This window comes from Sinocyclocheilus rhinocerous, unplaced genomic scaffold (genome assembly GCF_001515625.1).
Source record: "Sinocyclocheilus rhinocerous isolate Xijiao unplaced genomic scaffold, SAMN03320098_v1.1 scaffold2132, whole genome shotgun sequence".
NCBI classification, from domain to species: domain Eukaryota; kingdom Metazoa; phylum Chordata; class Actinopteri; order Cypriniformes; family Cyprinidae; genus Sinocyclocheilus; species Sinocyclocheilus rhinocerous.
Genome location: NW_015648610.1, coordinates 256,729 through 277,926, shown reverse-complemented (window position 1 = coordinate 277,926; position 21,198 = coordinate 256,729). Strand labels below are relative to the sequence as shown.

The 21,198-nt window shown below is 37.4% G+C and overlaps 1 protein-coding gene and 1 long non-coding RNA gene across 2 annotated transcripts in view; one reads left to right on the top strand and one right to left on the bottom strand.

Annotated features, from left to right (window-relative positions):
- Positions 1-20,702, bottom strand: part of LOC107709971 (receptor-type tyrosine-protein phosphatase beta-like) — a 40,043-nt gene extending 19,341 nt beyond the window's left edge. The window contains exons 1-10 of the mRNA XM_016514646.1: positions 20,250-20,702; positions 19,810-20,098; positions 16,661-16,924; positions 14,890-15,153; positions 13,998-14,267; positions 10,848-11,120; positions 9,395-9,661; positions 7,790-8,050; positions 7,089-7,352; positions 3,688-3,951 (exon numbers count right to left, since the gene is read on the bottom strand). Coding sequence (XP_016370132.1) covers positions 3,688-3,951; positions 7,089-7,352; positions 7,790-8,050; positions 9,395-9,661; positions 10,848-11,120; positions 13,998-14,267; positions 14,890-15,153; positions 16,661-16,924; positions 19,810-20,098; positions 20,250-20,303 — 2,470 coding nt within the window. The 5' untranslated portion in view covers positions 20,304-20,702. The remainder of the gene's footprint in view (positions 1-3,687; positions 3,952-7,088; positions 7,353-7,789; positions 8,051-9,394; positions 9,662-10,847; positions 11,121-13,997; positions 14,268-14,889; positions 15,154-16,660; positions 16,925-19,809; positions 20,099-20,249) is intronic.
- Positions 456-12,145, top strand: LOC107709972 (uncharacterized). Its single transcript, XR_001636542.1, has 3 exons — positions 456-543; positions 6,524-6,526; positions 12,135-12,145. It is a non-coding gene; the product is annotated as an uncharacterized LOC107709972 (long non-coding RNA).
- Positions 20,703-21,198: the final 496 nt, after the last annotated feature.

Below are 21,198 nucleotides of genomic sequence, written 5' to 3'. Positions count from 1 at the left end.
TTATGTGCGAGCTTGTGTGTTCTGTCCGTGTGCAGCAATGTAGCAGCACATTAGTTTAGAGCGGAGATTAACAAACTGTACAACTTACAACATGCTTTAACCTCCCGCACTCGTCCATCGCCATTTTAACCTTCATATGTGATCCACATATCTGTCAAGCTAACTAATTATGTTTAATGCGTGAGTTGGCATAATTTGTGCTCGTGACGGAGCGGTAGCAGAGCATTCTCGGAGCGAGTGAAAACCTCAACGCTCCGACTTTCAAAAAATCTGCTCCTAGCTTCAGGCAAAATCACGCCGCTCCACTTCTCGCTCCGCTCCGCTCACATATTCTGGCCCACGCACACCACAAGGCCACTCCCAGCACCGGGAGCGCCAACGATAGGGGAACGACCTCTGTGGTCATTTCAGGACAGGCAGACAGTTCAGGGCAGACAGATAGTTCAGGGCAGGCAGACATTTCAGACTAAGGCGGAAGAAGAGGGGGCATGTCTGCATATATACAAATAATAGTCCACTGAGCTCGGCTCACCCTCATCCATGGTGCAGTGGGTGGAGCTTCCCTCCGCGCTCTCTCTGTCTATAGCGCTCTTCCCCGTGGCGAGCACTGTAGCCGTCTGACATCACAGGCTCTGGCTCCGGGGCAATCCTCAGCTCTGTCGCTCCATTAGGCGATGGCTTGTTGGTCGTGGCGGGCTCTGGCTCTCCATCAGTGGTGGGCTCAGGCTCTTGCTCTGCGCAGCGGGGTGATGGTGGGCTGAGCTCTGGGTCCGGAGCGGGGCTGGCGAGATCCTCATCGGCGGGGCCGATGGTGAGTGGCGAGTCATTGCTCGCCAGCACCCACTCCACAAAGAACCGCGCTCTGCACTCGTCATTCAGGCTGGTATTATAGAAAGTGCAGAGGCAGTATTCCAGGTAGTAGGTAAGGTTGGCGATTTCCACAAATAGTCTCGTATGGTCCTCGAGGAAAAGGCTCCTCTGCTTCAGCATGAGGAGGAGGAAGGCAGGGTCATTCATGATTAAACAAAAAGAAAAACAGACAAACGCGAGAAATAATTTAGCCGTGGAGCGGTGTTTCTGATCAATGGAGCGAGGAGTGGAGCGGGAGCGGGAAATGGTGAACTCGGAGCAGAGCTGGAGTGGAGTGATTATTGAATGCTTGGAGCGCGGAGGGGAAATTGTTGCTGCTCCACTCCGCTCACATACTCTGGTGTGGGCAGCACACACTGTTCCTAAGCCCCCTGACCATCCTGAACTCCCGCCCAGCCTCCCTCTCCCAACACCTCTGTACCAGTCTTCACCATCACCACCGCTGTCTTCTGGCAGCCCCTCTGCTCACCCTCAGCCCAGCATCTACAAGTCCACCAGCTCCGGTGGGCTCCCTCGTTCCTCCGGCTCCGCCTTGGTCTGTCGTCGACCATCCGCCGCCTCCAGTGCACGTCGCAAGTGCCACTCCTCCGGCTACACCTCGTCCCTACGGCTCTGCCAGGCTCCTTGTTCCCTCCGGCTCCACCTTGGTTCTCTGTCGCTCCGGCACCACCGCAGCTTTCCGGATCCCCGCCTCCGCCTCAGTCGCCTGAGCCATCTGCTCCACCTTGGCCCTCCGGATCCTCCTCATCGCCCTGGCTGGTCGGCTCTCCGCCTTGGCTCCTCCTGTCTCCGTCCTGGACTCTGTTCATCATCCTCCTCCTGGGCAGGTCTTCCACCTGAAGCTCCTCCAATCGCCTTTTTCAATCCCACATCCACTCCTTTGTCCTCCGTCTCCCTCCGTCCCTCCCTTTGTTCCTGCGGCATGAGGCCGCGCCTTCCGGGAGGGGGGCACCTCCTCATCGCCCTGGCTGGTCGGCTCTCCGCCTTGGCTCCTCCTGTCTCCGTCCTGGACTCTGTTCATCATCCTCCTCCTGGGCAGGTCTTCCACCTGAAGCTCCTCCAATCGCCTTTTTCAATCCCACATCCACTCCTTTGTCCTCCCTCTCCCTCCGTCCCTCCCTTTGTTCCTGCGGCATGAGGTCGCGCCTTCCGGGAGGGGGGCAAACTGTCACACCCATGAACTGTTTTGTTGTGTTTTCATTCCCCATGTGCTCAGTGTGACCTAGTTTCCCCATTCTGTTCACCTGTTTTCTATTAATTATCCTCGTTTACATTAGTATTTAAGCCCAGTCTGCTCAGTTCATGTCGTCTGGTCTTAATGTTATCTATGTGTTTGTGTGTATCCTGCCTACCTGATGTGGATTACCCTTATGTGGATGTATTAAAGACTGTTTACCGTTATCTTCTTCGTATTCGTGCATTTCTCCTACACCGCACCGTGACAATAATACCATCATTACTAAAATATATATTTTTTTTTACTGTATTACAGAAACAAATTACTGCATTTGCGATGATTTAAATCAACATACATTTATGGCAATACAGCAATATTACTATAATGTAATGTGTATATATTAGGGCTGTCAACGTTAACACGTTAACGCATGCAATTACACAGTAAACCAGGCTGATTACATCAGAGATTGCAGAGAGAACAGAGACTTCTGTTGCATTTTCAGTGAATTATTCATTCCAGTGTGTTTCACTCTTAAACACGAGCGCTGTCATATTCTGTGATTGTCTCTGAAGAGCGCGAGCGCTCACACGTCGCGCTGTGTGAAGTACAGACTGAATGGAATATGGCCAGATGAGACGCAAACTAGTCTCGCTAGTAAAGTTTTGATGGATGAAGACTGCAATCAAGGTAAAGATGATTGCGGTGGCGTACAGGAGTCGTACAGTAAGCACGCGTGAGTCCATTATTATAATGCGTGTATGAGTGCTTTTGACGCACAGATCGCACATTGTATTTATGCACAAGCACAGACATTTCCGTACATTCACGTTGTTTCCACACACATTCACGATAATGTTTTGATTTATCATGTGTATGTTGTTGTTTAGTTATTCTGAATGGATCCGTGTACTGTAGTAGATATATGCAGTCAGCCGTCGGTTGGTTTAGGGGTTTTTTGGCATCACCATGTGGTCCTGTTCAGTATCGCAACTTGACTTCTCTAAAATGTAAAAAAGCTATTTGCTGTTGCACTGTACACATACTATACAATTCAGATTTTTTTCCTTTCATATGTGCTTATATGGGCTCTTTATATTATTTGGTTCTTTGGTGTCCTTTTGGAGAGTCCTTTTGGAGTTCTTTTTTGGAAAGACATCTATATTTATCTTGAAAAAAGCTTGCAGAAAATACAGATTTTTGAGAATCACCCTTCAATCATTTGGTTTACTTTGCTGAACATAGCAAATGACGACAAAATAAATATTTGAAACAAGATAAATGGTCTATGCTTAATTTCATGAAGTGTGTGATTAATCGCAATTAATCACAGAAAAAGGGTGTGATTAATTAGATTAAAATTTTTTATCTATTGACAGCCCTAGTATATATATATATATATATGTGTGTGTGTGTGTGTGTGCTAGAATCCATGAAAATGATGTCAAATGCCAATGCAAAACTAATACTGTTCATTTTTTAATGGGAAATGTAATTTCTTATTCTTTTATTTTGATTTTGGAGCAAAATAATTATTGACAAATTTACAAATTCACAAGGTTAGTTTCGAGTACTTTTCCCTAGCAACAGGATTATTGTTATACATGAACAATAAAAATCTTTCCATTGTAAAACCTTACCTGTGCGGCCCTCAAGGATCTCTGCACGCTGGTATGATCCACTGTGAGTAGACAGCACAATCTTGTAGAGCCGACCAGGTGTGAGCTCGGAGAACAGGTGTTCCCTAACTGTACTGCTCAGATGCACAGCTGGTGACACCTGTGTGTCATTGAAGAGATTCTGAACCTCATAGTTATCGACATCTCCTGGAGCAGACGTCCAGTTCACCCTCAGAAAACTGGTTCCATACTCTGTTAGGGACAAATTACCCACAGCACCCGGGACTGAAATACACAAGGGTGAATATGATTTTTATTGTAGTCCACTGATTAGATTTTTACTCATATTAGAAAGTGAAAAAAAAATCATGAAATGGAAAATCAAAATGTCTTTGATATTTACACATATATGAGATTTTTTTCTTTAATTTTATTTAAATGTAAAACAAGAACATTTACAGAGAAATATACATAAAGAGGATTTATGCAATGTACTTATATTAGCATCAAAGCAAATAAAGAGAAAAAAAAGAGAAAAAATATCCAGCGGAGAACTTAATAATAATTTTAAAAAATTACAATGACTTTTCATTCATTCATTCATTCAGAGAACACCAGTTGGACCCAGTTAACTGCCTGATTGGTTCAGTGTTGGAGTTCCTTCAAGATTGCTTTTCTGCTGGGATATCCCCCTCCATTTTAAAGGTTTACATGACAGGCATCTTTAGGTGTTGATTCATTGGGGAGACACCTTCTAGTGTCTTATTTCCTACTAGAAAGTTGTGGCTAAGGCCTGCAATTCATTCAAGAGTTCTGGGGTTGGATTTGGCCATTGTTTTGGTGGGCTTGTTCAAGCCCTTCAAGCCTATTGAGTCAGCTTCAGATAAATTTCTGACTTTCAAGATGGCATTCTTCCTTGTAATCACTTCTCTAAAAAAGGGTAGGAGATTTGCAGGCCCTGTCTGTTACCTCTTCCTGCCTAGAGTTTGCTCCTGGGATGTTGAAAGCTCTTTTTCACCCTAGACAAGGTAATGTGTCTAAGGTGCCTACCAATGTAGCACGTTCTATTGTTTTATCTCCTCCCTTTCAGACAGGTGGATCAAGAGGAGCTTAATTTGCTTTGCCCCTTTAGGGCAATTGATTCTTACGTCCACCACTCTTCTTAGTGTTGTAATTTGGACCAGTTGTTGGTCTGCTTTAGTTCACCCAGATGGGGATTCTCAGTCTTTAAAGGGGTCATATGATGCGATTTCAATTTTTCCTTTCTCTGCAAGTACATTTTCATATTTAAAGGATTTGCCACTGATGATTCTAACGCTTTGATTCTAAAAAGTTTTGAGCAGTGTAGAGTAGAGCTTGTTGTTTTCATTTCTCCGATCACAAATGCAGACATGGTTTTATGTTTACGCGGCGCGATGCAACACAACGCGTAAAAAAACAGTATAAGTCATTATAATCCGTAATTATGTCCCCACTGGATGCAACAAATGCCTCTTTTAAAATGGGTTTTAATGTTTTTGTCTCGTCGCTTTGGACGGGACACTGCATCACAGTATGGTAAGGGGCGTAACATTTCCGTCTCGCTTTTTCAGACCGATGAGCTTTGTAAAAATTGACGCGTTTCAGAAAGGCGGGGCATAGAGGAGAAACAATAATATACAGTATGTGCAAAATAATGTGTTTTTGAACCGTAAACCGCATAAACACATTTCATTACACCAAATACACAAAATAATGTTCTTTTTAGCAACATCATATGACCCCTTTAAGCAAAGAAAAAGCTAGTGGATTTTAAAGGCTATCTCTGTGGCTTACGAGGCGTGTGGTCTTCTGTTGGCTCGTAAGAGCCCACTCTACGAGGAGTATGGCTGCCTCTAAGGTATTGTTATTAGGGGTTTCCCTTCACAATGTGTGATATGGCCTCTCTACACACCTTCTTTAGATTTTATAGCCTCAATATAGAGTCCATGCATAATCTCAAGCGCTTGCTGCTAAGGTTTTGTGCTCAATACGACTCTGGACGCTGTGTCACCTTGTCATACTTTCGGCATGCCTGAGATCGTACTTCAGCCAATCAGAAGCTAATTCTGTTTGATCTGGATATCCTTTATAGCTTCTGCATTATGCTGTCATCCATTATGGGATGACATTTCACCAATGACACTGACCAATGACAAGACTAATTCATCACTATAGCTAAGTGTATGCTGCACATTAAAGGTCTAAAGGTCTAAACGTCATGCCCCTCACCTCAGTGCATGTGCTCCGGCGTTGTATTGTAAACAATGGCATCGTCAATATTGTTTATAAACAATATTGTGTGAGACGCAGAGGATATTAGTGAAGAGGATCGCGCAGAACCTGTGCAAGCACACAGCTCTTAATGGTATGTTTTTTGTTTGTTGTTGTCTCATACTTTTAGATACGCTGTTATTTGTAAATGCTACTTCTTATGTTAGCTTTTAATATGCGGTTTTATCCTGATTAAAGCAGTAATACAGCACGGCAAGCGTCCATGTTTAACGCTTCTCGTTTTTGTGAAAAATATCTATGTGAAAAATATCTGTCTGTCTATACACATAAAGTGTATAATTGGAAGACAGTTCATTGTTGGAGCTGAGCTGATGAACTGAATGAGAGAGAGAGAAAGAAAGAGAGAGAGAGATGCAGAGCAGAGTGTGTGCAGAGCAGGGGGATCCGAGGAACAGGATTAAGAACCGCTGCTTTAGAACATTGATTTTGAATAGTGCTGTCAATCGATTAATCACATCCAAAATAAAAGTTTTTGTTTACATAATATAATATGTGTGTGTACTGTGTATATTTATTATGTATATATGAAGACACACACATACAGCATGTTTTGAAAATATTTACATGTATTTACATGTATATATTTATATTCATGTAATTTATATTATATTTTTCTCAAATATATACATGCATGTGTATGTATTTGTATATACACAATAAATATACACAGTACACACACGTATACTATGTAAATCAAAACTTTTATTTTGGATGCAATGAACGGCGATCCGACAAGTTTGAAAATCGTGCAGTGTGAACTCGGCATAAAGCAGTGCAGCATGGCCCTGCCCCCTTTGTTGCATGTTACCGGGGGCGGGGTTTATCAGGGAATAAGTAGTAGCTCGTTGTAGTCCCTACGAGCCATTTTTGTAGGTGTTAAACTGCCATAATTTTAAAAGACGATATCTCCATTTGCATTGAACTTTCAGCATCGTAACTTTGCAGATATTGTTTACGCTCAAACCGCAACACCTACACACTAACGTTAAAAAAGTGAAATCGCAATCAACCACCCCTTTAATATTTATTTTTAATGAGAGATTGTGACAATATCAGTGCATGCCCCTTGATAATGGGAAAAACAGATGCTAAAGCATGATGTCACTCACATGTTCGGCCATGTATAGAGACAGTAGAGTTGTACTGGCCACTGCAGGTGCTGATGGTCACAGTGTAGAGACGTCCTGGAACCAGATCACTGAACTCAAATTCACTTTGTGTCTTATTGAGCTTCTGACTTTGAAGACGTGTGCTGTTATACCCGATCGCCACTTCGTAATAGTCATAATCCCCAGATGCATGATTCCAGTAAACCTTTAGAAAGTCATCTCTGGCTGAGTGGATGGCGGTGGGGTTTTGGACTGTGGACGGCTCTAAAAGAGAAAATATTGCACTTTTATTATTCTCAAAATTGTCGTGAATATAATGAAACATTAAAAACAACACATTACACTTTAATCAAGGAGAAAAAAAGAATGATAAATAAGCTTAATGGAAGCCTCCCAAAAACATTAAACTAAAATAAAATACTTGATAAGTCAATTAATGCCCCTTTAGTTAATAGTAGCCTATTTCAAAGGTAATATTGAAATGTGGAAGAAAATACATATTAGTTGGATTATAAAAGTATATTTGTAATGTACAACAAGAACAAAATCATTTTATTGATTCATTTCATAACTGTAATGAAGATTTAATGGAAAACATAGTGATGGGAAAAAATGTCAGAAATGTCAGTTTTTCTTTTGATTTTGCTGTGAAATTTCTGAAATTTAAGAACTATATGAATGATGGTGCTATTATTGCTTACGTGTTCTCTCCTGTACAAGTGTTTGGTTTCTGTAACTGCCGCTGTGTGTGGTAATGGAGATGGTGTACAGTCGGCCAGAAACTAGACTCCTGAACACACACTCGGTGGTTGCTTTAGACGCAGCGAGAGTGTGTACGATCTTCTCCTGGTCCTTTAGCATCACCATGTAACTGTCCACATCTCCTTCTGCTGCCTTCCACGACACATTCAGAAAATCTGGACCGCTGTTAGTTACAGTAATGTCAGAAACCGCAGCGGGCACTAAAAACCAAAGAGAGAAGGTTACAGTATGTCAAGAATAATAATAATCATCATTAAGTTAGTCAAATAAAGGTCTCGATACTGTTTGAAAAGCTTAAACTTCTCAGAATTTCTTTTCTTTTTTCAAACAGAAAGATTGTTTTGTTTCTGCATCCCATAGTCACACATAGAGTGTTACACTTTTAAAGAAATCAGCTTACAGTTGGCTACTTATAGCTGACTCTGTGTATTAAATTGAAATATAAGAAAATATTGTAACACTAAAAATTATGCATTACATGTTTAATCAGTTAGAAGGCTTTGGCTGAATGTGTCTATATATGGTGTCTAGCTGCTGTACAGTGTGTAACTATCCTCCATTGTTTGGGCAACTCAGAAAATCTGGACCGCTGTTAGTTACAGTAATGTCAGAAACCGCAGCGGGCACTAAAAACCAAAGAGAGAAGGTTACAGTATGTCAAGAATAATAATAATCATCATTAAGTTAGTCAAATAAAGGTCTCGATACTGTTTGAAAAGCTTAAACTTCTCAGAATTTCTTTTCTTTTTTCAAACAGAAAGATTGTTTTGTTTCTGCATCCCATAGTCACACATAGAGTGTTACACTTTTAAAGAAATCAACTTACAGTTGGCTACTTATAGCTGACTCTGTGTATTAAATTGAAATATGAGAAAATATTGTAACACTAAAAATGATGCATTACATGTTTAATCAATTAGAAGGCTTTGGCTGAATGTGTCTATATATGGTGTCTAGCTGCTGTACAGTGTGTAACTATCCTCCATTGTTTGGGCAACTTCACAAGAGTTCATTAAACGCTAGCTGAAAATAGAAAGAGCATTTCAGCCCGACAGGATGTGTTTAATATGACCCGCTCCTTTTATGCAGAGCTTCCTGAAATTCCATAAATCCCCTATGTATTGACCTGCAAATTGTTTTGCATTTCTGTTGTGAATTTAATCTGTGGGAAAATAATTACGGGGAAATATAAGATCTATATTATTAGTTCATTAATAGAATATTTTACATAATCTGAAATTATATATATATATATATACACACATATACATGTTTTTGTCATGTGGGTTAATACATTTAAGTCTTCAAAGTTTAGGATTATAATATAACATGGAAATAATTATTTATGATAACATGCAACAAATTATATATTATATTTTTATGAATGTATTGGAATCTCTATATAATACATAGGCTTAAAAGAACATGTCAATAGCTAGGAAGACATGAAGTCCTGCATAGCAAGAGAGTAAGAGAGCATGATAACAATGGAAAGTGCATACCATGATTTTGTTAAACACTTATTTCATCTGGGTTAATGTTACCTGTACGACATTCGGCCTCAGCTAGTTTGGAAGTCTGTGATCCGCTGACAGTGGTAACTAGTAATCTGTGTAAAGCACCAGGTCTGAGGAAGGGAAGCAGGGTGGAGGTTGTGTTTGCTGAAACAGAAACGTTGTGCACTGTCTGTCCGATCCATAACAGAGCTAAATTGTAGAAATCCAGATCTCCAGATGGTTTCTCCCAGCTTGCATTCAGACTAGCTGATTTTCCCTTGTTACTTAGTTTCAGGTGATTCACCTTTAAAGGCACTGAGAACACATCATTTGATTACAATCAGATTCTTTAAATATGTAATTTCCTATAATAATTAAACACACTTCTATTTGTTAATATTAGTTAATGCATTTAAATTATAATTTTTTATTTGAAGTTCAGATTACAAATGTTGCTGTTAATTGATGTTTGTTCATAATGTAATAACTTGTATGAATGTAAAAGTGTAAAAAAAAAGCGTTTGGTTTCGTTCTGTATCGCGTATCTTGTCAGTGTCTGCGCTTGCTTGGCCATTTGTTGTGGAGAAAATAAGGAAAGTGTGTTCAAGCGTCAGCAGAAAACAGTGTAAAGAAATACTCTTTGAGAGAAGCAGTCTTTATCAGCAGAAGTTAAAAGCAGCTCGTAAGTGTATTTACTTGTCTCATTAGGCAAGGCAAATTTTTTGTTTTTCATTTAAATGTTAAGTTTTGAAATTTTGTTGTATGCATTTGTCATTTTTATTTAATCTCTTTATTTTAAAATGTGTATAGGTAGTATTTATAACGTTTTAGCTTTTAGTTTTGGATCTGTTTTTAGTTATTTTAATACTACAATTGATTGTTTCTATTGTCCTCATTTGTAAGTCGCTTTGGATAAAAGCGTCTGATAAATGACTAAATAAATAAATAAATAAAAATAGAATGTAGAAATTAACATGAACCAACATCACATAATTCTGAAAAGTGTTGTTCATTGTTGTTTTTCAATTAGTTAGTTCACTAATAGTTCACATGGATTAACTAATGTTTACATATATTACCCTATTGTAAAGAGTTACTGAAAATACATTTATAACATTTCGACATTTCAATTAAAAAATAAAAAATAAATAAAATTTTCTGTTACCATATGGTTCGTTTTATACAACCTAAAATCATTCAGTACCCACATCTTAGAATTTAGTGTGAATGAAAATTAGGTAGTGCTGGCCAGAAGTACTTTTTTTTTTCTTGTAACGTTTTACAATAAGGTTCCATTTGTTAACATTATTTAACTACATTAGTTTATATGAACTAACAATAAAAATACTGCATGTATTATTATTAGTTAATCTCAGCAATTATTAATACATTATTAAAATCAAAAGTTGTATCTGTTAATATTATTTAATGGGCCTAAGCTAACAAACAAACTAGAATATTCATCAGTTTTGAAATTAGACATAACCTAGACTTTTCTTACATGTTCTTCCCTTTACTGTAGCAGAACCACGCAGGTTCTTTGTGGTAGTGGTTACAGTAATGTCGTACAGGCGACCAGGCGTGAGGACATTAAACGTGCACTCTCTCATGTCACGACTCAGGGTTCGTGTATGAATAGCTGTAGATGTGTTGCTTTGAAAAAGCTGTACAATGTAGCCATCGCGGGATGATGAGCCAAAGGGGTGAGTCCACAGAGCGCTTAGGGAGGTCTCGTCTGAGTGACGGATGTGCAATTGAGATACTGGCGGAAGACCTGAAAAGAAATAGACCAATACCAAAAGAAATATGTTACAAAACCCCAACTACAGTTTGAAATAATGTTGTGTTAGGAATAAAATACAACAGTATTATTTTCAAAAAATGAGGGTACAGGGCATTTTGGGGGGATTTACAGTAAAAATAGAAATGTGAAGGTTATGTTATAAACCACTTAATTTGTATGTTATCTTGGAGACAAAATTGTAAAATTGAATATAACTTTACCCAGAAAAGGTTAGCGCTTGTTGTTTTCACAGAAAAATCATGTTAACATGCATACTGTTTTTGTCTTGTGGCTACACTTAAATTCTGCTGACTTTACTAGTAAGGAACCTAGAATATTAAATAACTAATAATTTTATGTGTTGAAGTCACACGACAAAAAAGCATAGCACTGAATTTATTATGTCTGTATAGGTCTTTTATTACGTTTTTAGTTTGATTTAATTTGAGTTATTTTAATACTTAAACAAACTAATTGGAAATGAAACAATATATATATATTGAATTTATAAATGAGTATGTATATATATATATATATATATATATGTATTTGTGTGTGGTTGTTTTTTTGGTGTTTGGCTTAGTGTTACTAATAGTTCACATGGATTAACTAATGTTTACATATATTACCCTATTGTAAAGAGTTACTGAAAATACATTTATAACATTTCGACATTTCAATTAAAAAATAAAAAATAAATAAAATTTTCTGTTACCATATGGTTCGTTTTATACAACCTAAAATCATTCAGTACCCACATCTTAGAATTTAGTGTGAATGAAAATTAGGTAGTGCTGGCCAGAAGTACTTTTTTTTTTCTTGTAACGTTTTACAATAAGGTTCCATTTGTTAACATTATTTAACTAGGTTCCCAAACCCATTCTTGGAGTACCAATAACACTCCTTAATTAAACACACCTGATTCAACTCATCAGCTAATTAGTAGAGACTCCAACACTTGAAATGGGTGTCAGACAAAGCTTAAACTGGAGAACAGATTACAAGAATGCAGTGTCTGTTGTCTTTTTCATATTTGAAATGTGGAAAAGAAAAAGAAAATAATCAGGACAAACAGAATACAGCAGACTGAAAAGAGCTCTTGCCACAAATATTCTTGTGATACCCAGTGTCAAATTCAAATTTGTTGCATTATTTTACGGATTAGAAAAAAGTGGTCCTGAAATTCATGCACAAGCACTTTTAAATGCTTGTTCACAAGTATAGCCATTTTAAAATGAATTATAATGAATAGAGAACTATTTCAAAAACAGGTAAAATGTGTCTTCAGTGAATTTGAGATTATTTATAGTTATTTAGAGCAGCAATTCACAACTACTTTCCTGGGGAACCACTGCTCTGCACATCTGCTTATCTGACACTCTTAGGCCCCGTCCACACGGAGACGCGTTTAGCTGTATATGCATAAATTTAGTATTGTATAGGCGTTTCGTCCACACAGATCCGGCGTTTTGGGAGAGTGAAACCGATATTTTTTTAAACCGGGTCCCAGAGTGGATAAATCTGAAAACGCCGCCCTTGCGTTTTCGTGTGGACAGCGAATCCGTATATTTTCTGAAACAATGACGTCATCAGCCCACGTCTCGTCCCTAGTCAGACACCGCTACACGTAACAGCAACAAAAACATGAACAAACACCGAACGATTGTCTTTTTATTAACTAACATTAACACAGATTAATAAATGTATTGTTCCATGTTCGTTTGTATACCGTGCGCAAGGTTTATGCACATAGTCCAAGTCTTCTTCTACGTTTTTAGTGTATCTCTGTGGCAGAATTACAGCGCCACATACTGGTCTGGCATGTATACAACATTGGTTTCGTGTGGACGCAGATATTTCTTGAGACGAGAGGGAAAAAAAGATCGGATAGGGAAAGCTCTGGCTTCGTGTGGACATTTTATCTTACCCTCTTGGTGCAGAATTTCAGCAATGGATTTAAATATAATCAAATCAATAGGACACTCTTATTGGTAGCTTAAAGAATTACTATTTTAACCAAAGTATTAATTAAACACTCAAGTGGTTGGTATAACTTTGTAAATGACAGACGTTTCCATTCTAGCTGTCTGCAATAAGGCCTGTATTTCTGATGCAGCTTTTGTGGTTTAGGAGCATTAAAGTTGTTTTATGGAACAAGAACAGCATGAGCCACAATGTCATTGTTGGCTATGCAAGATGTTGAGGTCAGATGCATTTAAATGTAGTCATCTTGGTTTCAGCCCTTTAAAACTCAATTCCTTGTTCCACACTACATCATTTTTTACCTCTCGAGCTGAATTCATCACCTTAGTTGACTTTGCAGAAATGAAGCAGAACGTTGAGGGAAGATCCGTATATTTTCTGAAACGATGACGTCATCAGCCCACGTCTCGCCCCTAGTCAGACACCGCTACGTCACATAATAGCAACAAAAACATGAACAAACACTGCACGATTGTCTTTTTATTAACTAACATTAACACAGATTACTTAATGTATTGTTCCATGTTCGTTTGTATACTGCGCCGCAAGGTTTATGCGCATAGTCCAAGTCTTCTCTGTTTTTAGTGTATCTCTGTGGCAGAATTACAGCGCCACATACTGGTCTGGCATGTATACTACATCGTTTTGTGTCCGTTTTGTGGTTTCGTGTGGACGCAGATATTTCTTGAGACGAGGGGAAAAAATCGGATCGGATAGGGAAAGCTCTGGCTTCGTGTGGACGTAGCCTTAGTTCAGTCCATGGAGCTCTCTTAAGAAGCCAATGATCTGAATCAGCTGCGTTAAATAAGGAAGACATACAAAATGTGAGGGCACCCCAAGTCTGGAGTTGAGAACGACCAATTTAGAGTATCAACACATGGTTACCTATTTCCTCCTCGTAATAGACTGTATTAGCCAGGCCTCCATTCTCTACACTGATTGCCATGCTGTACACTCTGCCAGGCTGCAGATTTAACCATGACAAGAGTATTTCCTTTGCCATTCTGTCCACAGTTTGGTTAGCAAGGATTTCACTTCCATTTGAAAGCACCACACGGATGTGCTCCCATTCCCCGGAAGGGGGCGTCCAAGTGATCTTTAGTGCGCCACGATTAGACAGGTTCTCCATCACCAGATCTGACACCTTTCCTGGTTCTAATAGGGAAAACACAATGTTAAACACAAATAGTAAAAACTATCAATTAAAAGTATTAAGTAAAAACTATTTAATTACATTGAAATAATTCAATTTAACAGCAGCATTCTAGAAATCGATTCTTATTAAAACTACTAAAGTTATTCAGTCAAAAGCACTAAATTATTTTCCCTTTTTTATTCATATTAAATATTCATATTCATATTTGATGTAACAGAGGAAAAGTGCTCACACAACTGAAAATAGGTGGCAGAAAAAGAGTGCAGCAGCTTTTGTTTTTGTTCTGATAACACAAGGCCACAACAAATAAGGCAGTATTCATTTTTTGTTCTTCAAACTAAACTTATGACTTCAGGCCAACCAAATTTAAATTCTGACTAGTGCAGTTCCAAACAACACATTTCACAGTGATTACGTATTAGAATGCATTTGATTACATGAGCATCAACATTAAGAAAGCAATCTGACCAAATACGTTCACAAAATGTACTCAAATTAATGAATCAATAAGTCGCTATTGAAAAAAAAAAGTGTCTTAGAGCACTTACAGCATACAAGTGCACTCATAATAAGTTCTTTTATTATTTGTTAATACAAATTATTAAAATTATTTGTACTTACCAGTTTTGACTGTGATCCATGTCTTATTAGAAAGTGTTCCACTCCTGGTGCTGACTGACACCTGGTAGGTCTTTCCAGGACTCAGACTGTCAAACACTACATCTGTACTATTAGGGGACATGGCTTTCTCAAAAGAGTTTGAACCATGTAATGTCAGATTAACAAGGTAACTGTCCACATCACCAGAGGCTTTATCCCACAGAACTCTGAGGGTTTTCTGGTTGCCATTGTTCTCCACTCTGAGGTTAGAGACAGCAGCTGGTACTGTAAAGGGAGAGGGAGAGGTCAGTTACATTTCTTGCTTAAAGATGTTATAAAAGTCTGAGAGAGAGAGAGAGAGAGAGATGTTTTATCTTCATAATGTTTCATCAAAATGTAATATAACTTTCTCCACTATGGTATATACCGTATTGGCCCGAATATAAGACGACCCTGATTATAAGACGACCCCCTTTTTTCCAGATGTACCTTTTGGAAAAAGGCTTTTTAAAAACCAAATCTTGTTTTTTCTCAGTAAAACACATTTTGTCTTCAATTATTTTCATATTGCATATTTTTCCTATTTTAATTTTTGTTTACGTATTTCATGGCACACTCGTTTTATGCGTATTTGGCGCCACCTATTGTTGTGGGTGTATTATTGACATGTCAAAGTCTAGACCCTGAATATAAGACGACCGTGTTTTTTCAGATGTATTTCCAAGAAAAAAACATCGTCTTATATTCGGGTCAATACGGTAATACCCCATTTTTTTTCCAGACAATTGCTGGATAAAATCAAGCCTGCCTTTTTAATATCCTATTCAGCTTGGGAAAACACCACATTACAGAAATAAAATGGAATGTGACACTGTTTCATGTTGACTTTAAAGTACTCACTAAGGTGACTAAGGTCATTTTTTAAAATATATATAATTCAGTTAAATTCATGTTTACTTGTATAGCATTTTTCCACAATACAAAGAGACATAAACGGTATTGTTTTCAAAAGTGTGCACTTTGAAACCTGTTTTTGAAAGATTGCATTTTCTGGCCGCCAAAACACCATTGATGTGTAAATAAATGTCCAAAATGTTTTCAATTTTTAGTTGAAAACGGTGTTGAGTATATGCGCCCTGAGATGTGTTGTGTGGTGTGCGATTTTACTTTTGTGTAGGAGTGTGTAAAATATTCCTTTTGTTAACTAATACTTCTTGTGTGAAGTTACATGTTATTCATGGTATCAGTCGCTGGTTGTGTTGACTGAGCATTTGAGCGACATTAACAGGCGTTTATTTGGTTTTATTCAACTCAAAAATATGTTGAATGACTGAACCTGACCACATTAGATCTGTAGCACTGTATACAAACAGCGGCTTCAGAGTGATTTGATAAGCCAAATAAACTGAATGTAATCAAGTTGAGTATGTTTGAGAATTTGCCGTCAAGATCTCAAAGAGGGATAATGAACATAGCCAATCAAACAAAACGGCACAAAAATTCAATGAATGTAGGAATTTATAATCAGCGCAATGTTTTATGATTGAGGCAGCATGACGTAACTTGACATAACACAAGGAGACAAAGGTGACTTTTCAGCGCTCAAAACAGGAAAGGGTGTTAACATGTCTGCCTAAAATATAGCAGAGGAAATCATACAGGCACAGATATATGATCACAGCCACAAACAGACACACACATTTATAAAAGAGTGTTGAATGAAGTGACATTTTAGTGTCTGTATTGTCAAATCTGTTCATTTATTTCAATTATTACTTGACGAGCCGAATACCTGTTTGTGCTTGTCTAGACACTGAATTCTGTAGCTCTCCAACCTCTGTAATTACAGTGATATTGTAGAGTCGTCCAGGAATCAGCCCTTTTATTGTGTATGAGGTGGCTGTGCTAACAACTGTTGCATTCCAGATCGAACCCATACCACTGCTGTCTGTAAGCATGATCCAGTATCGCTCTGATTTGCCTGGACCAGGCTGCCATGAAACTTCCAAGCTGTTTGTATCTCCAGCAACCCAAAGATTTTCCACGGCTGAAGGTCCTAACCAAAAGACATTTAGAAATCCTATCAACAGTGTGAAAAATTTAAAAATAATAATAATAATACAGATCATTTATAATAATAGTAAAAAAAAAGTTAAAATAAGTGAAATAAAGACCGTCAGTCAACAATTTGAAATAAAATTAACTGATGCATTAAATGTTAAAATCTACATAAAAATACATTAAAGTGAATCTGTATGTAGCAGGCATTGTATATATATATATATATATATATATATATATACTAACTTGAATAAAAACGTGTTTTAGATGTGTATATAAGACACATTTAAATATACTGCAATTAAGTAATATCTTGCAAATCATGCAGATGATAAACAGTGATCCCTTTGGTTTTGTTGCTTCTGACAGACAGTATCAAAACAATCCTCATGGTAAAGTGGTCAGAAACAAAAAGGTGTGGACACAATGTGTCCTGCTGTGAATTATTCTTAGAGAAGGGAGCAGCATGTCTAGCAACCTATGTGCAAACATGATAACGCTGATCTTTGCTTTTTTAAGAAAGCTCTTCCTAATGAGGCTTTGTTGAAAGGGTATTGTGAGAAGACAGGATAAGAAACCTTTAAGGTTGAAGGTCAAATTCAGGCAACCTCTTCTAATGACTTTTTTTTAAACTCTTTTTCTCCTTGAGACCCAATCATTGTTTATTTAACATTTTTTGATCATGTTAATTATCCAAGCTAACTAATAAAATGCAATATTCAATAACTAAAATACAAAATGAAATGAACTGGCCCTACATTGTCTTTTGTTTTAATCACGGAAATCTGAACAGAAGGAGCCTCTAATATGCCTGATGATATTTTTATGAATATTTACAGGTAAGGATTTCTAGACACTTTTTATACTTTGTTCTCAAATGCAATCATAAGTAACCTAAATATCCAAATACCTTTGGGGTCCACTGTACATGTTATATGTGACCCTGGACCACAAAACCAGTCATAAGGGTCCATTTTTCGAAATTGAGATTTATACATCATCTGAAAGCTGAATAAATAAGCTTTCCGTTGATGTATGGTTTGTTAGAATAGGACAATATTTGGCCGAGATCCAACTGTTTGAAAATCTGGAATCTTAGGGTGCAAACAAATCTAAATATTGAGAAAATCGTCTTTAAAGTTGTCCAAATGAAGTTCTTAGCAATGCATATTACTAATCAAAAATTAAGTTTTAATATGTTTACAGTAGGAAATTTACAAAATATCTTCATGGAACATGATCTTTACTTAATATCCTAATGATTTTTGGCATAAAAGAAAAATCAATAATTTTGACCCATACAATGTATTTTTGGCTATTGCTACAAATATACCCCAGCGACTTAAGACTGGTTTTGTGGTCCAGGGTCACATATAAGCATTACTGTAATCAGATCTCTGAGAGCTAACGAGTCTTTGTATATATTAGAACAAAAGAACAATGAGCCGGATGGGAGGGGGAGAATGGACTGAAAGAAATGACCCACAGTCAAACTCCTGTTTTGGAGTTTAGCCCAGTTGCATATACACGGCACATTATCAGTACAAGCCAACCTTTCCTCATATTTAGAGAAGCTTTTGGCCATTTGGATTTGCACATAGAACTCTAGATTTACATAATCTGTGTTTTTCAAGTTCTTTCATACAGTTATTCCCATAAAGAGGATTTGAAGCACAAAAGTGTGTTAATATTCTGAATATTCTGAATTTCCTCTCTGGAAATTGACTGTCTCTGCCTGCTCCAAAATTTATGTTTAACTTTTACTTCTGCCGATATTGTAACCTTGTAGATTGTAATCTTCCATTTTTGAAGATTATCATGATGTTCAAAAGAATCATAAACTTTGGTCACAGACTTTATTTTCTGCAATACTGCAAAAGCCAATAAATTCTACTTTTTTTTTTTTTGAGGGAAACAGGGTGATGTAAACTTCCAGATTGACTTACAAAAAATATTATCACTGCAGCTTTTATTCCGCATTTTATGAGGCTCCAGTGGCTATGACATATTTCGCACAGTCTTATATTCTATAGTTAAACAATTGTTTTAATTAAAAGTTATACACAAAATGACTTTAAAATCATACAGCCATATTATTTCTGCAAGCACAGAATGTTTTAGTTAAATTTATCTTTTTTATTTATATATTTATCATCAAACAAACAATATAAATATTGAATGAATTAATTAATTAAAGAAATAATGCATATTGCATATGCAATAACTTGTTTATAACTTGGCAACATAACTGCTAACTGGGAGTAAATAATGTTCTTTGTGGTTTATATGATGGTTAGTTAACCCCTCTGAGGTCACATATTTGTGCCAGACAAATAAGAATTAGAAAAATGTTGAAAAGACAGCCTGTGTTTAGCTTGCCTTTTATTATATTATTATTGCTGCTGCTGCTGTTGTTGTTTACAGTAATTTTCATGAAATACCTTCACTTTTTGTCAGCATGGGTTATATTCGGGTCAGTGTTCAAATGTAATGTCATTTGACAAAAAATGCAATAATAATGATGTTAGAAATCTAAACTACAATGAGGAAGGCTTCAAAAAAAGATCTCAGTTAGGATAGGACAATTATAACAGCAATTTTTAACTTCAGAGTCGACATTGTGTATTTGTTTCACCGCATCTCTGCTGGTAACCACTTAAAAGTATTAGCACTGAGTAAAATAACAGCTAACCTCTTAATAACATTATTTGAAGAATCATTCATGTTTGGAGAATAAACGCTGTGAGTTACACACGCTCAAGTTTAATACTGTTAGAGGTCTATTCAGCGAGAAACAGTAGTGATGCTTGATTTGACTTGTATCAGACTGAACACAATGCAAATAATACAACATTCATTATTAAAAAGCAAGATTCTTACTCGTTGGCAGGGAGACAGTGTGTTGAGTCTGTTGTTTTTCATCCACTTTTGATATTATATCTAGGTGATGCCACGTTCCAGGATCTAAATTCTCAGTTTTGCACTCAAAATGTGTCAAATGTTCCTGGTCTTGATGACAGTCTTTTGAGTCATTGTGTCTGTCCCTGACAGAAACTGTGTATTGGCATTTCACATCTTCATTATTCAGCGTAATGTGTATTGAGTCTGTGGTAGAAATGGCCTTCACGACTTTAATGTTACATTTCTGTGTGTCTACCACCACGGTACTCTACAAAAAAAAAAGTGAGAAACATCTTTACTGGACTGATAAAACAGCTTACAGAAGTCTACATACAGAAAAGTATTTTTGTAAGTTGAAATCAAGTTTTTACAAGTATAATTATTATTATTATTTTTTAAATATGTTTATTAAAACTTACCAATATTCCACATGCTACCCAAACAGCTACATGAATGGCTTTTCTTCTCGGCATTGTTATTTTTTTCTTCTCTTTTTTAGATGTTTTTAGTCAATACACAGAAATCCAGTTGAAAAAGGCACATCGTTCCTTAGTATATATTCCAGAGAGTTCTTTCAAAGTACTTTTCTGAAAATCTAGTCTGGAGGACCTCTGTGGGAACTGCTCACTTTCACTCATTAGCCCACCACAATCAGGAAAGTGTGAAGGAAAACAATCCCGTCTCTAAAGGATATCCTCAATCAAACGTCTAGTGAAGCATTGTTTTTGGTAGTCCAGTGGAGACACGTTGCACAGTCTCTCTAAAATACTCAAACTCTACTAGACTAGCACAAAAATGAGGCAAAAATTGGTTTCTTCAACATGCATGCTCCATCGAAAGCTTTAAGGTCATAAATGCCGGTGAATTGGAACGTTTGCTGAAACAATAGATGTCAATGACTTTCTGCTCCATGAACATTCAATACAGCCCAACCCCACTTCCTTCCTGTGTTCTCAGCGCTCCTGCAGAACGATGTGTTGAACAGAGAAATCTCGTACTAGTAATTGGCTTGCAAATGTTCTTGCATCACAAAAATTCCATAAAACAAAATTATTTCATTTTTAAGATCATTTGTATATCATAGATGTTTGAATGTAAAAGTCATGGGTCTAACATCAAGAACAATGCAGCAATGGCAGACATATAAAAGTTAGTCCAGTGTATACATTTATGACAGAGTGTTTGAAGGTTCAGTGCAGAGCTGTATATGAATTTACATCATGTGTCTGCCTGGATCCACAAAGAAACTCCAAAGAGGAGAAAAGAGGCGCCAATAAACTAGTAGGATCTAATTTGTAGCAACCTTTATGTGTGCTTAAATATTTGTGTTGTGTTTTTTCCTTGTTTTTGTTATTCATTTATCTAAAA